The sequence below is a fragment of the Vombatus ursinus genome, unplaced genomic scaffold (genome assembly GCF_900497805.2).
Source record: "Vombatus ursinus unplaced genomic scaffold, bare-nosed wombat genome assembly UNPS02014793.1, whole genome shotgun sequence".
NCBI lineage: Eukaryota > Metazoa > Chordata > Mammalia > Diprotodontia > Vombatidae > Vombatus > Vombatus ursinus.
In genome coordinates this window covers 17,214,391-17,239,806 of record NW_020954571.1, presented here as the reverse complement: position 1 = coordinate 17,239,806, position 25,416 = coordinate 17,214,391, and the positions used below count along the sequence as shown (strand labels likewise).

The window sequence follows — 25,416 nt, the reverse complement described above, 5'->3', positions numbered from 1 at the left end:
AATACATTTCAAGTATGGAAGCCAGCTTTAAGAAGCATTTCCTAGACTGCCCCATTTTGTGGTCTGCAAGAGTGGGGGGAGGAGCTGAATGAAGGATGGTTGATGCTGATGTTAACCAGTGGCAGTTAGAAATCTCAAACAGAAGTGTAAGGCAGGTCTTCCATGGGATGTGGTGCCAAATTATGACAGAGAACATCATGTAAACTGATTGTGATGCCAGTTTAAGATCTAAGGGTCACTTTAGACTCCTGTTCCCCAGTACGGTCATCACTGTCTCTCACATCTGCACTTCCATGAATAGTAGGACCAGAGAACTTGAGGAAATGGGAAGCAGACTCAGATTTAACCTTTCATGCAATAAGGTATTCTTGGCTCATAGATTAGGTGTTTTATTTGTTTTTATTCTGACACAAACATCCAATAAGATGGGCATTTCCATGTGCATAGTGAAACAGAAAAGAATAAAAGAAGATTGTACATGAAACTGTGGATTTCTTTTATATGTAATTAACTTTTCTTTTTTAAGTATATAAAAGTCCAACTTGTAGCTTTCAAATTTGTCCTGCCTGTCTGTTCTTTTTTCTGATATCCCTTCTATTCTCTGCATTTAAAAAAAAAGATGCCTCAATGACCCACCTTTTTTTTTTTGACTATCCTATCACTATCCCCCCTTATCCTCCTACTCAGCAGTATGCTGGAGTTTGCTCTCAAAGGTCCTCAGTTTTTTGTGTGAGCATTTATACCTTGGAAATCTGCAAATGCTACAAATTAGGGCTTGATTGATTGTTTTGTTGGTTTTTTAGATTTGAGAAAGTAATGGGGATGGTGCTGGGGCAGCTCAGTGGTACAATGGATAGAGCACCAGGCCTAGAGTCAGAAGGACCTGAGTTCAAATGTGGCCTCAGACACTGACTAGCTATGTGACCTTGGGCAAAGTCACTTAACCATGATTGCCTCCAAAAATAAAAATCTTAATAATATAGATTAAACTTAAAGGTATGTGCATTTTTTTCTGGAGAGCCTGTTGTTAGATATTTACAAGCACACTCCTACTCCTACCTTATCCCACACTAGAGAAAGGAGGGAAAAAAGAAAAACTAAGTCCTTGTAACAAATATGAATAATCAAGCAAAATCAATTCCTACGTTGACTGTGTCCAAAAATGTGTGTTTTATTTTACACCTTGAATATCAGACTTGAAAGTAATCTGATAGATTATCTAGTTCAACACTCATGTTTTTCTTTTCCAAAATTTTCCTTTTTTATTATGAACTTAACAAACACAAATCCTTTCATGTTCAAACAGAAAAAAGAACATTATGTATGAAACTGTGAGTCACTATTATTTATTAATTGTCGCTTTTTTTTTAAAGCATGCATTAAGTGTAACATGGTAGAATCTGAACAGCCCTCCCTTTCCCTGAACCCTCCAAAACTTCCTTCCATGTGTTTTTAATCCAATCCCCTCATTTTACAGATGACTGCACTTTTTGAACTTTCTTTGGTGGGAGTGGCCAGAAGAATATCTCTTTGATTTATTTGTTTTTGAAATATGCATTAGAATGGCTATATTCAGTACTTGGGTTGTCTTTTAGAGACTGCAAGCCATAATGTCCATGTCTCCTTCTCTGTGACTTATGAGGATGTAGCCAGAAAATACTAAGCAGTGGAAATCTCTAAATAATGAATGACCAGTTGTTTTTTCAAGGGCCTTGGTGAAACAGGGAAATCTCTCCCCCTTCTCTTGTGCACTTCCCATCAGTTTCAATAAAAACACTATGTAAATTGTGCCCCAGTGCATAATTTTATTCCTGTATTAAATATAAGGCATTAATAAGAATACCTTCTCCCTTTCATTACCAGAGAGGAGAAGAAAGAGTGATCCAGCCAATGCTGTAGTCAGGCAGATGGGAAACCAGAAATAATATTTAGATTTAGGCAGTAAAGTCTCCATTGAATCAATTTGCCTCACTTAGTGGCTTTTGCAATGTTTGACAATGGCTTTACATAAGACATTGTAAAATAAGCTAAAAAGCCATAAAGTTCTGCTTTTCTTCCCAGGGTAACCAGTGGCTTTCCAACCCTGGGTTTGAAAGTACAGCCTAGGATTTTTCCCATACAGGGTGTGGTACAGTCACAGGAGCCACCAGATCTCCTGGAGTATAGACAGACAATATGTGAAAGGCCAGAAGGTACAGTTCAATCCAAAAATTCTAAGCCGTGCCACAAGGAAGGTGGCCAAGAATCCTTTACTCTGTGGGTGGCAGGCACTACATGGCACCAGGGTGGAAATAGGATTGGCATAGGGGGTGGGGGGAACACTGGGCAATGTTTCAGGAGAATACAGCTGGGCAACCTTCTGGTCCCATTACTTAAAATGAGAGAGAGAGAATCCTAGAGCTCATAGAGAATTTAGAGATTAGAACTCCTGGGGAGCTTAGAGATTATTTTGGGCAACCCTGTTATTTGGCAGAGAAATAAACTGAGGCACAGGCAGGGGAAATTACCTGTCCAAAGATCATAGCTCATAGGCTGAAGAGATGAAAGATTTAGAGCTAGAAAGAGCCTCAGAGGCCATAGAGACCAACACCCTGATTTTATAGATAAGGAAACAAAGACCCAGAGAAGTTGAGCAACTTGCACAAGGTCTCACAGATGGTGAGACTCTAGAGCCAGTGTTTTTCCATTCAGAACACTGCCTCCTTGTGTCTAAAGTTACCCACCTGGTCACAGTCCAGTGCTTGCATCTCTCAAACAGAAATGAATTCAAGTCTAGCAAGAGGTTACTAACTAAACTGAAGAATTTAGGGACATAGAATCAAAGGGATAATACAACCTTTTCATTTTATGGGGGAAGGGAAGGAACAATTAGGTTCCTAATATGTAGCAACCGCTGTGCTAAGCACTTTAAAAATTATTATTTCGTTTGAGCTTCACAATAACCCTGGGAGGTAGGTGCTATTATTCTCTGCATTTTTACAGTTGAGGAGCCTGAGGCAGCAGAGGTTAAGTGACTTGCTTTAGGTCACATAGCTTTTAAGTAGCTGAGGCTGGATTTGAACTCAGGTCTTCCTGATTCCAGCCCCAGCATTCTATCCACTGTGCCACTGGCTCAGAAAACTGAGGCCCAGAAAGAAGGAATTACATAATGAGTTCATATCAAAAATGGAATTAGAACTCTTACTTAGGGGACTCCCTGAAATGGGCCCTGAATTCCCAGAATAAATAACATCTTGAAAGTATTAGCACCACTGATGCCTGGTATACAGAAGTGATTTTTTTTTAATGGTCAGGGTGGGTAAGCTGTGAATGAACAGTGATCTGCTTCTGAGGATGGGGCTTTTCTGACATTTGGTTCTGTGAACCCTGGGTCATACAGTTAATAAATGTTGAAGGCAGGATTTAAATTCAGGTCTTCCTGCCTCTGTGTTCAGTACACTGTCAACTATGCCAGGCTGCCTTGTTCTTTAACCATGACATTAAATGTGGTATTTTTATAACAAATATTCAACTGAATTTCAACCTAGATCTGTATTTGGTTTCTACCAGTCTTTCCCTGTGAATGAAAAGCAGAACTAAATGGTCTATTATTATGCTTAGTATCTTAGAACTTTTTATTATATTGAATATAGTTTAAACAGACTATTATATATTTTACAATATGTATTATAGCATTTTAAGGTTTTTTTGAAAAATTATTCCTGTTTTTCAGAGTATCCCAAAAGTCTTCATGCTAATACTAGTATGTTACTATCTCTTTGGTTTTATTATCCCTTTAAATTAGGTTTTTCATCTAGTCTTTTCAGATGAGCTGGGGGTCCCCTTATATGTAAAGGGATTTACACACCTTAAAGTACTATATAAATGTTGTTGTTGTAACAATGATAATCATGATTAGGCAACTAGATAGTGAAATGGATAGACTGCTGGGCCTGGAATCAGGAAGACCTGAGTTCAAATCCAGCTTCAGATACACACTAGCTGTAGGACACTGAACAAGTCACTTAACCTCTGTTTGCCCCAGTCTCCTGAGATCAAACTAAGTTCTGGGTAGGCTGCAAAGAAGTGTAAAATACAGTCCTGCCGTCAAGGAGCTAATAACCTAGTTCATAGAATCTTAGAGTTGGAGGAAACCTCAGAGGCTATCTACTGCAGCTACTCCCCGAGTACAAATGCGCTATGTGGTAGGTATCTCCAACTTGAAGATAGATTTCCAGAGATGTGAGGAGATAAGCTTCACACATACACAAAAAATGAATAGACAATTCAAGAAAGTCTATAATTTAGTAAATTCTTACTGCTGGTTTGAACAGTAATTGCTCAGACTAAAGAGTTTATATGGTCGGGAGTAATCAGGACAGGCTTTGTGGCAAATTGAACTTTCACTTAACATCCATATTCTGAGTAAAACTGTAAAATCCTAGAATGTCAGAGCTTTCAGGGTTTTTACAGATAAACAGTTTTGTAATTTTAAATTCTAGATTCTCCAAGCAAAATTTGACAAAGAATGATTTCTGTCCCCCTCAGAATATCGTAGGATCACAGATCTAACATTGTAAGGGCCTAAATAACAGATGGTATAGCTCCCTCATTTTATGGATGAAGAAACCAAGGCCCAGAAAGGTTAAGGGACTTGTCTAAGGTCACACAGTCACTGGAAGAGGTAGGATTTTCACTCAGGTCCTCTGAGTTCAGGTTCAGCAGTCTTCCCATTGAATTGTGCTGCCTTTATTTCTCCCTTCTGTCCTTTTTCCACAGCCCTCCAGCCTCTGCAGGTAATTGTGCCTCTAAATGACCATGGTGTGGGGCTGAGGGTGGGAAGGTCAAGTTAACCAGGGCTGTAACCACACCAGAATATTTGGGAAGCTTTGTCTCTGGGGGTTACTGGGGAAACGCTCCTTCCACATGCTTCATAACTATTTCTGGTTATTTGGTATATAATTCCAGAACAGGACCTGATTATTTCCATGGGGATAGTATGCACTATCAAAGAAGTAGTGAAGGAAATATAGCTATTGAGAAGCTAAAACACTAGGGTGGAGGGCAAACAGTAAGTTGTAGAGGCCAGGCATACTAAGAAGAACAGCCATTTGTCTGCCAGCCAATGGCCAAACAGATATACCTCTTCTCCTTAATGCATTGCTGTGGGTTTTTTCCCTCTGTAGCAATTCCCTGTTAACTACATGTGATATTCATGGCAAACATTTATGGAATCATAGAATGTAGAATTGAGTTTGTTCATTTAGTCCAACCCCCTCAGTTTTCTAAAGAAAAAAAAAAAACTGTGGCTCAGAGAGGGAAATGACTCACTCATGGTAATGCAACTGATAAGAAGCGTAATCGGTATCAAGATCTAGATTTTCTGACTGTCATGCAAGTGTGTATACAACCTTCTTGTTTAGTCCCAGATGGATTTACCCCACTCTAAGTACATGCTTGCGCACACGCACACACACACACACACACACACCATGCTCTTGGGCTACAAATGAATTTTAAATTAGCCTAAGCCCACCATAATTAGTAAAATTAATTGGATGCCCCTAAATATACAAGATGCATTCCAAAGCTAAATTCAAATGATCGTTGACCTATCCAGATTGGGATTTTCTGTACTGCTGTTTTCCTCCATTTGCACAGGCAAATCAAAAGCACTATATGTTTCTATTGATGACATCTCTTCGTCCTTGGCTCCCCTGTTAAATTATGATCTCTGTGAGGTTAGAGACTGCCTTTTTTTTCCCCTTTAACATGTAGCCCAAAGTCCAAAAGAGGCAATACGGTCCTATGGAAAGACTATTTGGAATTAAGGACCTGGATCTGAGTCTGAGCTTTGCCACTTACTAGCCATGTGACTAAGAAAATATTTCACCACTCAGAGCTACAATCTCCTTATCAGTAAAAGGAGGATAATGATACCCATACCACCTATTTCTCAAGACTGTGGCAAGAGAACCCAAGATGCTTCAATGGATCTGTGATCTCATCAATATGGATATTTTCTCCAGTGATGTAGATTGCAATACTTCCTTCCATGCCTCCCTTTCACAACTATTGCCTATATGACCCCCGTGGGACCCACTTGACATTCTGGTGGCCTTTCTGTGGTTCTCTTGAAATTATATAAATGCAAATGGTGAACATATGGGCTGTGCCTTCTCTTCATGTCCTAATCTCTCTCGATCTCTCAGATGATATCCTTTCCACCACTTTTCTTCCTAAATTCTTTACAATCTGCTCATGTCCACCCTAAGACTATTGCCCTTTTGGGTTATCTCCAACTCAAATTCTTTGACAGCTAAGCTGTTCCATGACATTCAGCCATACAGAATCCTTGGAAGAATAGAAATAGGGATAAACTGGGACTGACCCTACAATTGTATTAGTATTGAGAACTTTCAGGTGAAGAAACTCAATACTAATGCAGGTAGGCACCTTTTATGCAGTCTAATGTCTTAGAAAGTTGCCTACAGAAGTGGTTTCAAACTCAAATAGAAATGGAGGCCACTAAACTGTGTATAAGCTTTCCTACCAGCTACATAGTGATTTAGAAAGCAACATGTTGACATTTTTGTTGTGTGTCTGACTCTTCATGACCCCATTTGGGGTTTTCTTGACAAAGATACTGGAGTGGTTTGCAATTCCTTCTCCAAATCATTTTTTTACAGATGAGGAACTGAAGCAAACAAGATTAAGTGACTTGCCCAGGTCTCACAGCTAGTAAATATCTGAGGCCAGATTTGAACTCAGGAAGACGAGTCTTCCTAATTCCGGGCCTGGTACTTTATTAACTGTGCCACCTAGCGGCCCAACATGTTGACATTATCTATACTTTATTGTATTTTTATTTATTTTGTAATATATTTCCCAATTACATTTTAATCTGGTTCAGCCTACACTCCTGCATGTTTAACACTATGTGCCTGTAACATTGAAAGGTTAAGTGACTTGCCCAGGATCGCACAGCCAGGATGTGTCAGACATGGGAATTCGAGTAGTTCTTAAACCTAGATGCTCCTGACTTCTGGGCCAACCCTCTATTACTGGAAGAATACTGATGCTAAAAATGATGGACCTTTGTTCCAAAGAGAAGTTTGGGACCGTTAACAGCTCTGTGTAGTGTCCTAAGGGCAGTCTAGTCCACTATCCTTCTCTTGTAGAACTCTGGGCCTGGTTCATTGTCCATTTGTAACATCTGCCTTGGACATAAGTACCAATGGATACACTCTATGGGGTGTCCAACTGAATATCATTATCTGGACAATAGGTCGATGATTTTCTCATTACGAACACTAAACATATCATGGAATTATTATGCTGCTCTTCAGGCTAAAAATTTTATACCTGCTGGTTGACTCCAATGGGTTCTACCTTCAGGTGTAGCATACATGTCCTCCCTCCAAAATGGCAGTAGGCTGGGCAGACAAGTTGGTACGCTGGCCTACAGGAGCCATTATGGCTCATTGAGTACCCATGTCCAGTAGCCCCAGGCCTCAGGCCTTGGTCTATGACTACCCACTACCAAGACCCACAGCTGCTACTGCTTATAATAATTGAAGGAGCAGGCACATTTTTCTCTAGGTAAAAGATGGACTGTATTCTCTGGGAGCCTGGCTCAAATGATGCTGTCTGTCCAATTCCAGTGGAGTAGAGCAGTACCAAGCTACTCTGACTGTGTTTTTTACCCTCTGCACATAATGCCTGCTGGGCACAACGACGGCAGTGTGTGGGGATGTGTGAGTTCTTTGAGGAAGACCTCGTACATGGGGGCAGCTTGTCCCGTCCAGGCATTAAATCAGCCTTTATCCTTAGGGAAGAGTAAAACTCTCATTACTTTGAATCAGATTTCCCTGCTCTGGGGCATTTGTTTCCCTGTGCTGTCCTTCCCCTCATAGCTCTCTTTCTGAAAGCCCCAGCATGTCAGAATTGGAACAGAACTTGTCCAACTCTCTCCTTTTAAAGAGAAAGGAAGGGAGGCCCAGAGACTGGAAATAACTTGTTCAAGGTCACACAGTCAGTAAGGGGTAGAACAGGGACTAAAATGAAACCCATCTCTCCTGATATCCAGTCTAAGGAGTCTTCTGCTATATTGCCCTTTAAGTAGTCAATCAGTTAAGCATTTATTAAGCACCTACTATGTGCCAGGCACTGTGCTAGGCTCCAGAGACACAAAAACTAAAAAGGAAACAGTCCCTGCTCTCATTTATTGAAGGAAATAACATTTGAAAGTATGCACAAGATAAATATCAGGTCATTTAAGGGGAGAGCACTAACAGCTGGGAGGACACTAAGAAAAAGCCTCCTGTAGAAAGTAGTGCTTGAGCTGAGCTTGGAAAGAAGTTAGGAGTTCTAAGAAGTGGACATGAGGAGGGAATGCATGGGAGACATCCTGGACAAAGTCACAGAGATGGAAGATGAGGGTCCTGTGTGAGGAACAGCAAGAAAGCAGTAGGTATCACCAAGGATAATTATTTTGCAAAAGAATTATAATGAGCCTTTCTTTATTCAGTCTGCCCTTCGTAGCTAAATGTTTCTGTACTGTCTTATTTAGAGTAACAGTGCTTAACCTTTTTTGTATCCTGGCATTCTGATGAAGACTGTAGACCCCTTCCCAGAATACTGTTTTTAAATAATTGAAAGAAATGATAAATTTCAGTTTAGGGTTAGTGAAAATAAAGATATATTTTTTTTTCATCCAAATTGTTGAGATTCCCGAAATCTGTCTACAGACCACTTGGGAATCTCTGGACCCCTGATTTCAAGCTAGAAGGGATCTTAAGATCATCTAATCCAGCCCCTTCATTTAAAATAGAGGCTAATGTCACCTTGGTAGTGGGAATCAGGAGTCAAATCCAGGTACTCTAAACTTTAAAGCCAATGAATTGTTGTTGAGTCATTGTTTAGTCACGTCCAACTATTTGGGACCCAAATTGGGGTTTTCTTGGCAAAGATACTAGAATGGTTTCTAGTTCCTTCTCTAGTTCATTTTACAGTTGAGGAAACTGAGACAAATAGTGTTAAGTGACCTTCCCAGGGTCAGACAGCTAATAAGTGTCCGGGGCTACATTTGAACTCACGAAGATGACTCTTCCTGACTCCAGGCCTGGCACTCCATGCACTGCACCACCTAGTGGCCTGAGAGCCAATGAATGCTTTTGCTATTATACTGTCTGTGGAAGCTCTTCACAATCTGGAGAGTTCTTTGCCTTTAAGGTATCACTGTTTTATTTCAGGGAAGACAGATGTGTAGAAAATGTCATACCAAATAACAAGGGGGAGATTTCTAGTTCATTCTGATTCAGGTTATCCTAGGGATAGTTTTAGTGGTCAGATCAGACATCCCAAGCACCTTCAACATTTTGGTAAATAGGATGGGGGGAAGGTCTTCCACCAAATTTACTGAATGTGTGGAGCTCCTATTGCTGCTGCTGGGGAGTTTTACTGTCAGCTGGCAGAATCTCTGAAGCCAGAGGATCAGCTCCCATCTAGCAGGGTGGTGTGGAGAAGAAAGCAGATGCGATTGTTTTGGCTTCAGGCACCTCCCAAAGCTAAAAGCATGGGGAGCCAGCTCAAAACAACTTGCCTTGTTTATTGATGTTACATCATAATCTGATGTAATTTTAAATGATCTGTGGAAAATGGGAGCACTTTAACCTGTGAAATGCTAGGTTAACCTGAAAAATATTCTCAGCCTCCAACTGCAATACCAGAACAAGTTCCTGGTTTACAGGTGGAAAGCTAGGGCTGCCCATAGGGAGCTAAGAAGTTGGAATCCCCAAGGAATACCACCAAGGGAAGACTCATTTATATGAATCTGGATTCAAAGGCCAGGAATTCCTAAAGTCTGGGATCCCTAAAGTGTAGCTAAGCAGCACTGTTCCCAAAGTCCTGAAGCCTAAGGCAAATCCCCCATACCTAATTTGGGGGCAATATGTCCACTTCAGGGGAAGTGAACTCCATTAGGTCCCAGTGATGCCCACTCTATTCCCCACATATCTGTGCCTGTAAACCATATGCCAACCTGGATTAATCATGGCCCATCTGCCTCATCAGGCAAATCTTGATAATAGCAACAATGTCAGGGTCTCATCTCTAAGCAAATCACGCCCAATGATGATTTTATTAACCAACGACTTTGACTTAAGTGGCACAAAACACAAGGGAGAGGTCCCTGAAAGCCAGTACCCACAGGAGCCAAGAGGAAGAGCCATACCAGACCTAAGGCAGGGCCAACAGCTGTTCGGCTCAGCATCCTCTCTTAGACAGCTTTTCTTTCCCTGGGATGTCTCACCTATGCTGGCCCTTCTCCCAACCAATCAGATTCTATTATTTTCCTGGCAGTTTTTCTCTTGCCTTGCTGCTGTTTGCAACACCTCTCAATTTAGTCTCATCTGCACATTTCATTAACATGCTGTTTACTCCTTCTTCAAGTGCTTTAATGAAAATGTTAAATGAGAGAGCATCTCAAACCAACCCCAAACACTATTGGACATTTCCCCTAAAATGAAATCCATTGCATGTTTTCACCCAGTGGCATCTTTACAAGTAATCCCATGGCATTTCCAGAGAGTTGAAGCCCAAACATTGTAGAAGGAAAAGTGACTTCCTGTGACCTTAAGCAAGTCATCTCCCTTCTATGGGCCTCATTTTCCTCATCTGTAAAATGAAAGGATTGGACCAAATGACCTTTAAGACCCTTCCAGCCCTGTTTATAGACCTATGAGATCTCTGTGTTTCCTACTTCATAAAAGACTAGGAGCCCCAAATTTTCACATACCCCCAGTCCCTTCTCTGTATACCTTGCAAGATATTTCCTGCCAAGCAGTTTGAATTCACATAAAATACACAAAAGTTTCTAAAGCCCTCCACAAAATACTGGAAGAGTCTTCAGAATTCAGCTGGTCTGTCCCTCTGGCTCCAAGCCCAAGCTGTGTCCCTTCCTACCCTCATAGCCAATCTGTCTTCTCTATCCTTAGAGATTTCCAAAGAAGAGGGCCCTTCCCTCTCCCTCTGTTCTAATTCCCTCTTCCAGTCTTTCACAAGGCTTAATTGAACTGAAATCTCTCCTGCACAATGCTACAATGAAGTTTGTTTTCTTTTGTCTTCAGTGCAGATGGCAAACATCTGGCTTTCAGCTTCCATGCCATGTCTCTTCCTTTACTTGAAGACTATTAGGCTGACTACACTGCTAATTGCCCCCCCCAACCTGTTAATGGGCCCTTGAACCCAGTGCTCCCCCCACACTCAAGGAATACTCCCTCTACTCTACTTACTATCATTCTAATCATCCCTCAAAGTCCTACTTCTGTTGGGAAATCTTTCCTCTCCCCTCCCTCTTCATAATTTGCATAACTGCAGGTCTGTACCAGGGGTTCTTTCCTTTATTTGTGTAGCCTGACCCCTTTGGAAGACTGGGGAAACCTATGGATCCCTTCTCAGAATAATGCCTTAAAAGAATAGTATGAAAAGCGTAGGATTACAAAGGAAGCCAATTCTATTAAGGTATAGTTATCAAAATAGGGGGAAAATTTTTCACAACCTCCTTGAAAGCTTTGGAGTCCATAGGCCTCAGGTTAAGAACACCTGGTCTAAATCCTATATTTGATTCTTAGCATATGTTTTCCTTATTTTAAGCTATTCTCTGTTGTTGTTCAGTTGTTTTCAGTCATGTCCGACACTTCATGACCCCATTTGAGGTTTTCTTGACAATAATATTGGAGTAGTTTGCCATTTTCTTCTCCAACTCATTTTTATAGATGAGGAGACTGAGGCAAATAGGGTCAAGTGGGGTCTAGGGTCACACAGCTAGTAAGTTATCTAAGGCCAAATTTGAACTCAGGAAGACTAGTCTTCCTAACTCCAGGCCTACCATTCTATCCACTGCATCACCTAGATGCCCAAATTATCTCTCCTCCCCCCATTTAATTTATGCCTCCTTAAATGGAATACCCATCATGTGAATGTCCAGGTACGTTTGTAAATATTCTCACATTGTTAAATATATACACAATCTGAATATCCATTACCAGAAGGTGTCATTCCAAAGATGTTAATTTTAAAAATTATTTGATTCCCTACTCCCTCCCCCCTGAATTTTTAAAATATTTCTTTACCTGGATTTTCTCAGAACCAGCTTTGACTTGTTTTCTTCTTCTCAGTGCAGGAGTAATGGTCCCATCCCATACAGGCATCAAATGGGCTTAAATACTGGCTGCACTTGCCCTTAACTTCATTGGAACAGATAACCTGGAACAAATACACTTGTTCTTCCATCCTCATTCAACAGATCTAGCCCCACTAAGGGAATGATTGGGGTGGTGGGAAATTGTTGTAATCATTTGGATTCTCCAACAACCCAATATTAAAAACTCAATTCATTCTTCCATCACCAAGTTGAATTACCCAACCCATTCTACAATTAGTATATCTGCTTTCCTTATACATGGAGATGCAAGGAAGATTCAGTTCTCACCTTTAATCTAATGCTCAGGGCACTTGATTAAGTCAGGAGATTGCAGCCTCTGTTGTACAAGACAAAGGTAGCACTCAGAATAATGACATCTCAATTTCTATAGCATTTGGAAATATACAAAATGTTTTTCTCACACCAGCCCATTAAGTAGGTAGTACAGATGTTATTGTCTGCATTTTATAGATGAGAAAACTTAGACCCAATGGTGTTGAGCAGTTTCCTCAGAATCATAGGCTAGTGTCAAAAGTCAAGATTCTGAACACAGGTCCATCATTCTTCTCTCTAAACCATCTTGCCTTCTGTGTCATTGAGTAACAAGAATTAGAGGTTCCTATACAAGGAAGAAAATTTGACCTACCAGCTGTCACTTAAGTTTGGTAGGATGAAATCCATTACTGGAATAAGGCTGTGGATAGGTAAAAGGGAGGCAGGAATAGCAATGTACATTAAGAAGATATAATCATATGAGGAAATCCAGGAACCAGAATGGGGTAAGTAGGGTAGAGAGAATTTGGGGGAAGTTCAACAGAGGAAGAAACAGAAGCAATTTTGTTGTAGGACTATCTTACTGACCACCAGGACAGAAAGAGAGAATAGATGAGGAGCTTGGCAAACAGATCACAAGCCTGATATGGAAGTAGGATATAGTGGTGATGGGGGACTCGTCTGCTGGTAAGCTCTCTCTGACAAAAGCAGAGAAACTAATGACTTCTTGACTTAATGATAACTTTCTCCTTCAAAAAGTAGAGGAGCCAAAAGGAAGAATTCTATTCTGGATCTCATTCTCCAAGGGGGAGCAAAAATAATGAGAACCTTGGAGGAAAATTAGGCATAATGATCTGACATGCACCTTAGATTTAGGGGAAATAGATTTCAAAAGGTTCTAATATCAGTGAGATAGAAGTGGACTAAAATTCCACAAGAGAAGTCAGCCCAGGAGGGATAGGAAATTCAAGAATGAAATACTGAAGACACAGAAAAAAAAAATAATTCTGATGAGGATGAAAGATGGGACTTGTCTGAAAACACTGATATGGAAGGACATAATACTCACACATCAGCTTGGGTTTTTTAAATACATGTACAGAAGAAGAAGGAAACCAGGGCAGGAAACTGAAAATGAGTGTCCTTCAACCATCAATTGCATGACAGAATCTTGTAAAAACTGCATCAGGTGTGATATAGCTCAGGATGAGCTAAGGTCGGTAAGGAAAACCAAGAACAACAAATAAAGTTGTTTGTTGGTTTTGAAGCTATATTGGAGGAATGAGGAGCTTCAAAAAAGGGGTGGAACACCTGTATGGAGTGGTTGAGATGACAGTGACTGACAACAGAAAGGAGGCAGAGCTGTTATAATTTTTTATTCTCTTTTTTTCTGCCAAAAATGATCTTTGAACTGAAAAGAACAAAAATGGTTAAGAAGTACTTGGTACCAAGATAAGTAAGGAAGTAATAACAGCACATTTCTTTGTCCTCAATTAATTCAAGTCAATTGTTCCAGATAAACTTCATCCTCAAGTACAGAAAACCTGGCAAATGTGACTACTTAGCCACTGTCAGTGATATATGAAAGACAAGAAATTATGGGAGAGGTACCACAAGACTGGAGAAGGGCAAATGTGATTTGAGAGAGAGAGAGAGAGAGAGAGAGAGAGAGAGAGAGAGAACTAGTCTCTAATTATAGGCCAGTGAGCTTTACTTTGATTCCTGTGGGAGGGCAGTGGGGGGAGCAGGGAATCAAAGATGGATGATTAATGAGATGGTTAGTGAACATCCCCAAAATGAAGGAGTTACTACAAAAAGTCAGCTTCTTCAAGAATGGCCACACTATACTAAACTTATTTCATTTTTTGACAAGGTTACTAACCTCTTGGATCAGGGCACAGCCTGAGACACCATTTACCTAGATTTCAGCAAAGCATTTCATAAGGTATCTCATATTCTTCTTTCATGTCTATAAGTTGGAGAAATAAGAGCTAGGCCATAATAATATGGTTAGATGGATTTGGAACTGAGTGACAGGTTATATACTTGGCAGGAAGTCTTCAGAGGAATATGAGAATCTGTGCTTGACCCTGTGCTGGTTAACATTCTTACAAATTATTTGGATGGACTATATGCTTATCAGATTTACATGACAAAAAGCTGAGGAATAGCTAATATCCTGAAGAATAGCGTGAGGATCCAAAAAGTCCTTGAGAAGCTAAAATTTGGTAGGAATAAACGTAGAGTCTTATCTTTTTGTTCAAAAAATTAACTTCACCAGTAAAAAAAAATGCGGGTAGTACATTTAGACAATGGCTTGTCTGAAAAAGATTTATGGTTTTTAGTGGACTTCAAGGTCAATGTGAATCAGCATTGTGGAGTGATAGCCAGAGAAGCGATCTTAAGCTGCTTTGAAAAGCAGCATCACTTCTGAGTAATGACTGAACTAGACATTCTCTGAAGTTCCCTCCAGATCTGAGGTGCTGTAATTTTGAAATCCTGAATTACAGTTCAGCAGGGATTACTTGAACCAGCTAAGAGTAAGAATGGGACACAGGAGAGGGAGACAACTGGGAAGGTGAGGAAAGCACAATGTGGGGATCAGGAAAGAGGAAAGGCTAAAAGATGGAACCAAATCTTCCTTGGCTACCTATTGCCTAGAGGATAAAAAGCAAACTCTTCAGTGTGACATTTAAGACCATTTGCAAGGTAGGTGGCTCCCACCTACTATCCAGACTAATTTCATATTATTTTCCTTCGTGCATTCTACGTTACAGCCAAACTATCTGCTAGCTATTCCCCAAAATTGACATTCTATCTCCCTATCTCTTTAACTTTACACTGGTTGTTTTTCATGCCCAGAATGTAATCCTCTGTCACCTCTCCCTCTTGAATCCTTAGCATCCTTCAAGCCCCAATTCCAGTGGAACATTGTTGATCTCTTCAGTTGTCATTCTTCCCTCCTTTCTCAAATCATCTTATACTTTATATCCCAACAATGTACTGGAAGCTTCTTGAGGGCAGAAACTGGTGCACTTATTTTTCGTTGCCTCCCCAAGCCTAGCAGAGGCAGATAGTAGGCAGTATTGGTTTGTTGAATTGAATTGGATCTCATTTTCCTCCTCTGTGAAATATGGAGGTTGGGCTAAATGATTTTGAAAACCATTTCCGGGCTAAATGATTTTGAAAACCATTTCCAACCTAAATGCTGTGACCCTTTAAGACACATGGGTCATGGATTTAAAGCTAGAAGGAACCTTGGAAGTCCCTCATTTTACAGATAAGGAAATTGAGACCCAGAGAAAATGAATTATTTTCTCAAGTCCAAAGATAAGTGGGAGATTCAGGATTTGAATCTAGATCTTTTGAATCCAAATCCAACATTCTCTCTACCATATCATGGATTTATTAACAAAGTACATCATACCCACAGGTAGAGTGGAGCACAAGACAGTAGGAATATGCTGATAGGCCCAATGACTTTGGAAACTTGCTTTTCCATAGAAAATCTGACTCATGAGAGAGTACAACCCTAAAGCAGAATTCTTGGTAGAAGGTAAAATGGAAATGGAAATGGAAATCCAGGCCAGAAGTAGCCAGTAGAGAAAGGGACCTTCATACCAATTTGACTAAGCATCAGAAGAAAATGTCAGGTGGGAGCCCAGAAGAAAAGGACTTGCTCAGCATTTTTGCCATAACAACAGTCTCTGAAAATCTGAATGTACTCACTATGTTTTGTTTGGCTTCTGGCCTTCCATTGTCTGCTTCAAATATTTCCTCCCTAATGATTTCCATGCTCTAGCTTCCAGTTCCATGTCCAAAATCAAACATTCAGATCTATAAACTCAGCCCAAACTTGGTTCCAATCTAGCTCACTGTTCTTCTGACCTTCTGACTTTGTTACCAGGAACCCTCTCCAGTGAAACTTAGTTTGTGAGGGGGCTTTTGATTTTTCCCCCCACATATGTAGAATTGAGGTGGTATTTCATTGACTCTGCAGCTCAATAAGATCGTGGTGAGTTCCTTCAACCATAAATAGGCAAGTATAACTTGAGTGACCTTTAAATTCCCTTCCAATACTAAAGTTACATGAGCCTATGATTCCATACCTAGGATCAGAAAACAAATGTGGCTTGGGGAGGAGAGGGAGGTGGTAGCAATGACTAATATATCACAGAACTATCCAAATATGCAAGCTGTCTGACTGGGACTGCATTTCAGCTCTCTCTAGCAGGGTTTGGCCTTGGAAATATTTCTTACTTGACTAACCTTCCCATATTTTAAGATGTCTGAAAATTCAATATTTCAAGTGCACAAAAATTTTCTCAAGTTATTTCTTGTATGACTCCCATGGTTCCACAAGGCTTTGGGTACCCAAGTTTTTATATCCCTTTTAAAATGTGGAAGATTTAGTTAGACCTGGGAAAACTGACAGAGGGTAATATAACTGGGGCTGCTATGATGTTCCATGAGACTGTTACTGAGGGATCTTGCGAAACTCTTGTCCCCTATTTATAAGAGCTGAGGCCTGGTGATTACCTTAACTCTCAAAATTTGGGGACATTTGTGAGGGAACATCCTTTTCCTTGCAAGGAGCTGTCTGAGGAAGCTTGGTTAAAATGGAGAATGATGATGACAATGATTCCTCACCTTGTGCCGTGGATACATGATAGTGCTATATTAGACACTCCCGATGATTAGCCTTAGGTCACAATTTTCTGCATGCCTCCCTGTGAAGGAAGGAGTCTTTCTTGATTGTGAATGGGTGGAACCTTGCTAACACAGCAGACTGATAGTATCTGATAGCACTGGCAGGGAAGAAGCCAGAAGGGGCCCCAGCTTTGCAGTAGAAGAGAAATAAAAAGAAGGTGATGAATGGAGTAGTTATGTGGAGAGTAAAGATGGGCTTAGGGTCCTGCTCCTGGTGTGAATGAATGAGTGAACAAAAGAATGAATAAGCATTTATTTAGTGCTTCCCATGTGCCAGGCCTTTAAATTCAGCCCAAGTTTGCTTCCAGTCTCTCTTCTCCTTCTGACTTGATGGGCACAGCGGGTAGAATGATGAGCCTGGAGTCGGGAAGACTCATCTTCCTGAGTTCAAATCTGTTGTCAGACACCTACTAGCTGTGTGACCCTGGGCAAGTTACTTAACCCGGTTTGCCTTAGTTTCCTCATCTGTAAAATGAGCTGGAGAAGGAAATGGCAAACCACTGCAGTATCTTTGCCAAGAAAACCCCCAAATGCACAAAGAGTCAGGCATGACTGAAGCGGCTCAACAACAGCAATAAATGTATCAGGCCCTATGTCTGAGACAAAGAAGTTAGAAAGAGTAGAAAGAGGGGTGATTGAGGTCACAGGCCATTTGACTGACATGTGCTTCCAGGAATAGTCATGTTGACTTCATTGCTCCTGATCATGTGCTGGCACCCAAGGCCAGATTTGAGGTAGGTGGGAGTGGGGCTCGTTAGCCCTAGTGGTTTGTGCTGGCTGGTTGTAATTAGATACAGAATTTCATTCATTCAATAATTATTTGTTAAGGCCATGTCTTAAGAGAAGATTCTCATGCCTTGCAATCTCTCAATTCTGTAATGAGTTAAGCTTGTTTTATCTTATTTAACTTAGTCACTAATTATCTCCTTTAAAAAACTCAACTTTTGTCTTTAGTGGCCTTAAAGGAATGGGAGGCTGGGAATATGCATGTAGGAGAGGAGAATCTGAAAGAATTGGAAGTCTTGGAGTCTTCCTTGAAGTCTGGGTAAAGCCTGGGGACAATGGTAGAGAGATCCAGAAAAGGGCTGTGAACCCAGTGGCTCAGGGGTACCTGCCAATGACATTCAAGTAAAGCAGAGAATGAAAAAGGGAGAAAAACCCAGATGGTTTTCTGACATGCAGTTGTTAAGTTATTATGTTCCAGAAATCTTATGTGTGTAATTGTCCTCTACTTTAATGCCTTCGATCATTGCAGGGTACATAATGGTTTTACATCAAATACCACTGATGGTGTCTGCCTTATTTCTTCACGCTCTAGTCTCTCTGGTATTGTTCAAACTAAAATTTTGCAGCCCTGAGTCTATCCAAATCTGTATAATTTGCCTCACAGAAGATAGAGTGGTGTGGAAAGTGAGGTAAGGGTGGAAACTTGAGCCTCTTGATAGATTAAAGAGATAACAAACTTCTGCTCCTTTGGAGCAGGCTTGCCTACAGTGGCTAGAAGGATTGGCTAGGTAATGGCCATCTCCTAAAATGCAATATATCAGAGGAAACCTTAGCAAAGATCCCTTGAAGAGGTGGAGTGGTGATGTGAGGGGTCAAGAGAGCAAAGGAATTAACACTAACCACTCAAATCTGACTGCTTAGTGGTCTGATGCTCTATCTGCTCTATCAACCTTGGACCACATAAGGTTCTGTGTGTTATTTGTGGCAATGGTCACCTTCTACACGAGCATGCATGAGCGCGCACACACACACACACACACACTCACACACACACACTCTCTTTCTCTCTCTCTCTCTCTCTCTCTCTCTCTCTCTCTCTCTCTCTCTCTGTCTTTCCCCCCCTCCCCAGGCTCCCACCTCTATGACTCAGAGAGCAGGGCCTGAGTACTAGGGAGGTCAAAAAATTCACAGCTCCCCCAGCATTCCTCCTCAGAATAGACCCACTGCCCCAAAACATAAGAACAAGAAGCAGCTAAGTGGTTCAATGGGTAGAACCCTGGACAGTCACAGAAAACTGAGTTCAGATCTGGCCTCAGACACTTGCTAGCTGTATGACCTCTGCCTACTTCAGCATCCTCATCTGTAAAAATGGGGATAATAATAGGACTTATCTACCAGAGTTGTTTTGAGGATTAAATGAGATATTTGTAAAGCCCTTTGCAAACCTTAAAGTGCTATATATAAATGCTAGCTATCAGAACCAGTCTCAAATACAAAGCATCAGCACCTCACCTGAGTATTAAGTGAGGAGAGAAGAGCTCCAGGGAAGGAGCTCATGCCCAAGTAAAATTTTTTTTAAAGTGGTTTGAGCAGATACAAAATCTTGCTGTGTTTTACTCCTTTGATTTACCTAATCCTCAATCTCACATAATACCTGAAATTATAGGTTTGGTCAAAGGAGAGAATTAAAAATTCAAATACCTTCTCCTTTCCTCCCTACAGACTGAGGGAATTGTATTTAAGTAATTGTGAATATAGCATGTGGTCAAATAAAGAGGCCATTTTTTAAAAGTTATATACTTCCTATAAAACTCCACTGAAATTGGGGACATAAATTTAAATTGGCATAAGGCAGTTTGAAGAGGTCTAGAAATAAATTCTTCTGAAACATGGTTAGGGTTTTGAAATGTAGTTTCAAAAGATTCCCAATTTTTTTTTTCAAAATTTTATCCTTTTAAAAAATCCAATGGGACCAAATTCTTTGCCTTGAGACACCATATCATAAGTGAGAGATTGAGATCATTCCAGCTAAGAATGTTATGGATATTTTAAGTGCAGTTGTTTTCTGCCTAACATAGTCATAGGATTTTAGATCTACACAATGAGGAAGTTGAATGAGTTGCTAGGTAGAAGACACTGTCCATCTCTAAATCCTATGATCCTTTAAGGCACACAGAATCATAGGTCATAGGTTTAAGATCCGGGAAGGATGTCATAGACCATTTAGTCTAATTCCCTCAATTTATAGATGTTTAGCGTAGACACTGTGCTAAGCACTTTTAAGATAATATGTTATTTGATTCTCAGAATTACCTTAGGAGATAGGTGCTATTATGCTATTATTATCACCATTTTACAATTGAGGAAACTGAGGTAGACAAAGGTTAAGTGACTTGCCTAGGATCATAAAAGTATTAAGTGTCTGATGGCAAATTTGAACTCAGTCCTTTTTGCCTGAAAGCCCAGTCCTCTATCCACAGTCATAATACGTTTTAGCAAAGTATAACAATGCATTGCACACAATTGATGCTTAATAAATATTTGATGAATCGAATTAAAGAAAATGCTGTGCAGCCATAAGGTAGTAACATTCAGAAAGACAAGGGTGATTGAAAAATGGTAGCATAGAAGCCTGAATAATGCTGGTTTCAGTCTCTTCATCTGTAAAATGGAGATACTAATACCACCTACTCTCCCAAGGGTTACTGTAAAGATCAAATGTACACATTGGCTGTTGTTGTTTTTGTTGTTGTTGTTTAAAAAGGGAAAGAACCAGGATAGCTAGGAAAAGACATTGCAGGGAAGGGAGGCAGCTGATGTCCCAGACAGCAGATCCCAGCCAGTGGTTCCTAAAAGGTGGACTTGAGTTCCACTGAATGTGCCAAGGATCTTATGGCACTTAACCCTTTTAGTTGCATACCAGTGACCCAATCTAGCAAGTCTCCTGACTGCCCTTTTAGTATTGACAACTTAAATGTTCACCAAGCCCAGTTACAACAAAAAATAAAAATGCTGTGCCCTGTCCTAGAGAGTAGCAATCATGCTCCAAGATGCACCTAAAAATCCCACTTGAAAGCACAACAGCTGGCCCCTAGATTAGCATATCCACCCCACTCCAGGAGAAGAGCCCCCTGATATGATACCAGGGTCATGGAGGTTGTATAGAAACCCTCTGGTCACTCACTTTCAACTCTTTCTAAAGAGAGTTTAGTAATTGGCTGGTTTCAGCAAGACTAAATTCTATGTTCCCTAGAGAAGCAGCTTGGATTATTGGATAGAAAACCAGCCTCAGGGCAGCTGGTTGGCACAGTAGATAGAGCACTGGTCCTGAAGTCAGGAGGACCTGAGTTCAAATCTGGCCTCAGACACTTATTAGCTGTGTGACCAACCCCAATTGCCTCCAAAAAATAAAAAAGAAAGAAAGCCAGCATGGAAGTCAAGAAGACTTGGGTTCAAGTCCTGCCTCTGACACATACTATCTTTGTGACCCCTGATAAATAATTTTACCTCTTAGGCATCTCTGTAAGACTATAAATTGCAGATCTGTATAGGTAGAAGAAGTTTCCTCTTAGATATTTTCTTGTTTCTCAGATCTGGATCCTTCCCTCCCAAAAAACTGCTTTCCTAACATGGAGTTAGTTGAAAGAAAATGAATACCTATGTGTTCTGGCCAAATACTGAAAAAGAGACTCCTGTCCATAACCAGAAATAACAATTAGCAAATCAGTTGATGGTCTTATTTATCCTTTTACTCACTAGGACAATCACTGGTTTGTTTCAAATGAGATGTCCTGATTCTGTTAAAACTGCTGATTCACTTGGACTCAACAAACATTGATTAAGCATCTACTGTGTGCCAGATGCTGGCAGTATAAAGACAAAACTGAAAAATGGCCCCTGCCCTAAAGGAGCTTACGTTCTATAGGAATATGATGTCCTTCTCTTGAGTTCAAAGAACCAGTTATACAAGTACAGAAGAGGGGAAGCAGAACTTGGTAATCGTTCGCATTAAAAAAAGGTGGGAGGGTTTTAGAGGGTTGTAAGGTCAATACCAGCAACAATGTGATGCAGGAACACCCTCCCCCCCCAAAAAAAAAACTAAAATTAATCACCTAAACTATATTAAGAGAAGCCTAGTGATCAAAACAGGGGAGATGGAAATCCCACTATAGTCTGATCAGGGCAAATTACATGGAGAATGTTGCATTTTATTCTAGGTACCACACTTTAGGAAACACATCAACAAGCTAGAATGTATCAACCAATGAAAGTGTTTCTGAATTTCCATATTTCTCGCATAGTATAGCAGGCATACAGGCCTAGTCAGCACTTTCTTAAGTCAGCCCCTATAATTAAGGCCCAAAGTCATGCTTAAGCTAGCAAATAATTTCTTCATTTTTGACAAAATGAATTTACAAATATGGCTCTCATTAATGTATTTTTTCATTGTTCTCCTCTTCCAGAACACTATTAATGACATGTATATGTATACAAATTTCTTATATGTATGTGTTACATATATATATGTGTGTACATATACATAGATATATACATATATGTATGTCTCTATATGTATATATTTGTGTGTGTGTATATATATATATATATATATATATGAAAAAGCTTACATCTTTGCTAATTATAGAAGAGATATACCTTCACTGGGGTATCACGGAGACTTCTATAATAAGCAAAGCATCTTTGTCCCTAAGAAAGGCCCTTCATTTAGCCAACTTATAATTTTTGAAAGGCAGCGTGGTGTAATGAAAGTTGGCCTTGCAGTAAGCAAGACTAAAATTTCCCCCTCTCCCTCTCCCACTCTTAACACATATTGACTGTGGGTGACTTACTCTACTTTGCTGTGACCTAGGCAACTGTATAAGACCTGGAAATTGCTGAAAAGGTTGCATTTTGCTTCAGTGTAGGGAGTTTCTACACTGGGAGTTCCTATACCAATGGAATCATAGGCCCAGTCCCTGTCCTGTCTAGTATTTGTATTTTCTATGAAATCTACCATGAGGCAGTGGTCAAGAAGGGGAAAGTCTTATACCCTGAAAAGGAGAAAATTGATAGAACCAAAGCACATGGCGGGTGGTGGATTTTCTGAAGCAAACTCCTTGGATGGTAGAACATACTTGGATGTTGACGGTGAATAAATGAGTACATGTGAAATGTGGTGCCAAGCCTTCCCGCCTCCTTTCCTCCTGGTGCCTTTGCATATGGTATTTTCCTCTGGGTAGACAGATCTTTAAGGTCTTAAGGAAAAAAAAGTGTCACACCTCCCACTTCTTAATATGGCCTGGGGACATATTTTTGTACTTCTACCCTCAAACCCTACAGGGGCCTTGGTAGATTAGATACTATTAATACAAAATCCATGTTAGCTTGGACACAGGCTGGCTGCAGGAAAGTTTACCTTTAAGCTAGCAGGATTTTCTTTTGCTTGATACCATTCACTATGGTAGGGTAAATAGAAGCCCCAAACTGGGCATCTCATGTTAGATGTGGTAACTAGCCATGGAGCCTGGGATAACTTCCAAACTCTTTGGGTTTTCTTTTCCTCCTATGTAAAATGATGGAGTTAGATTCAGAGACCCCTTCCAGCTTTAAAATTTTGTGTTCTAACATCTCTTCCAGCTCTGCCATTCTATGTTCTAAGGCCTCTTCCAACTCTGCCGTCCTGTGTTTTAAGGCCTCTTCCAGCTCCACCATCCTATATTTTCTGTTCTAAGGCCTTTCCAATATTCTATGTTCTAAAGTCCCTTCCAGTTCTGACATTGTTGGTTCTATGCTCTAATTTATGCTCCTTCTACGTCCAACATCTATAGTCAATGTTCTAGATCAGTGGTATCAAACACAAATAGAAATGGATCCCTGCAGCCTGCATAATAACTTAGAAAATCATAAATTAACATTATATATCTTGTATTGTATTATATTTTTATTTATCTTGTTAAACATTTCCCACTTATATTTTCATCTGTTTTGGGCCATATTCCAGTGTTTTGCAGACCACACCTCTGCAATCTAAAGTCTCTTCTCGCTCTATGATTCTAGTATTCTATGATACTGTTTCAACTGAGGAATAACATTTGATGTATTTGTTTTTTGTGGTTTTTTTTAGGATTATTCATGAAGATGGTTTCTCGGGAGAAGATGTGAAGCAGTATAAGCCTGTGGTCTATAGCAACACTATCCAATCCCTGGCAGCTATTGTCCGTGCCATGGACACCTTGGGCATTGAATATGGTGACAAGGAACGAAGGGTAGGTCAATATTCTGATTGAGACAGTGGACTGAATGACTCCTCTCTCTATTACTCTGCTTTCTCCTTTTTTAAATACCAGGCTGCCTGGAAGGAATGACTGTGGATTATGCCGCATAAGAGAAGGCATATTTACACAACCTAAGCAAATATATCCAACTGACTTGGTAAATATAATTGAAAAAGGGCCTCAGAGTGAAGAGGTAGGCACAACTTTAAGAAGGAGCTTTTAATCAAGGCAGTTCGAATGCCAGGTTTCTTCTGCAGATAAGAAATGTGTCTACTGACCTATACACCATTCAGAAACTAAGCACTACTAGCACTGCAGTAATACCTAATAGCTGAAAATTAAGTTGAGGCATCATCCAGTCATTTAATCAGTCAGTATGCATTTATTAAGTACCTACTATGTGTCAAACCCTGTACTTAAGCCCTAGAGATACAAGGAAAGGTGAAAAACAGGTCCCTACTGGGGGGGAGGGAGGGTTGCATTTAAAATTGCTCTCTCCTCCTCCCCCACAAAAAAAAGTATTTTCAGCCACTCTAGATTGAGTGTGGGATATTCCTGACAGATGTCTAAGGAGTTCTCTCCTCCCCTATAGGAAGGCCATGTCATAGAGCAGGGGCTGTTTTTAAGGTCTGTTTCTAGGCACCCATTTAGTGGTGAACTGAGTAAGTATATAAAAGCAGCTTGTTTGCAAACATTTGAATTAACCGCAGGACCGAATTTTACTCAACCACTCTGGTAACACTAAATAGAGAGAGGGAGGGAGGGAGGGAGAGAGAGAGAGAGAGAGAGAGACAGAGAGAGAGAGAGAGAGAGAGAACGAACAGAGATTGTAACTGTTTTCCTAGTCAGCACAGAAAAAGCACCTCCTGGGAACTCCTTGCCAGAGCAGCTTTTTTCCTCTTCTCCTGTAGGGATTTTAAATCTCAATGATATTTTTAAATGTAACTTATCGTACTGAGATTGTATACTAATGGGGATCTCAGAGCACAATGGCAACTAGATATGGATGGCTTGGAATTGGACACAATCTGCTGATTACTCAGTAGCTCGGTTTGAATGATGCATGTATCTTGTCATTGCCAAAATCCATGTGCATTGGATAGGGTGAAGAGGGGGGCTGGAGCAAACCTTCATCTTCCATGTCTGATAAATAGCCTGTGACAGATGGCTTTAAATGTAGAAATTTAATTTTTTATGCACAAAGTCCTGATTCCACAGAGTAAACCCATCAGTACCAAGGCCTCAGCT

General features: G+C 40.4%; 1 protein-coding gene across 1 annotated transcript in view; it reads left to right on the top strand.

Moving 5' to 3' along the window:
- GNAO1 (G protein subunit alpha o1) overlaps positions 1-25,416 on the top strand; it is a 233,933-nt gene that overhangs the window by 75,552 nt on the left and 132,965 nt on the right. The window contains exon 3 of the mRNA XM_027869429.1: positions 24,018-24,159. Within this exon, the coding sequence (XP_027725230.1) occupies positions 24,018-24,159 (142 nt within the window). The remainder of the gene's footprint in view (positions 1-24,017; positions 24,160-25,416) is intronic.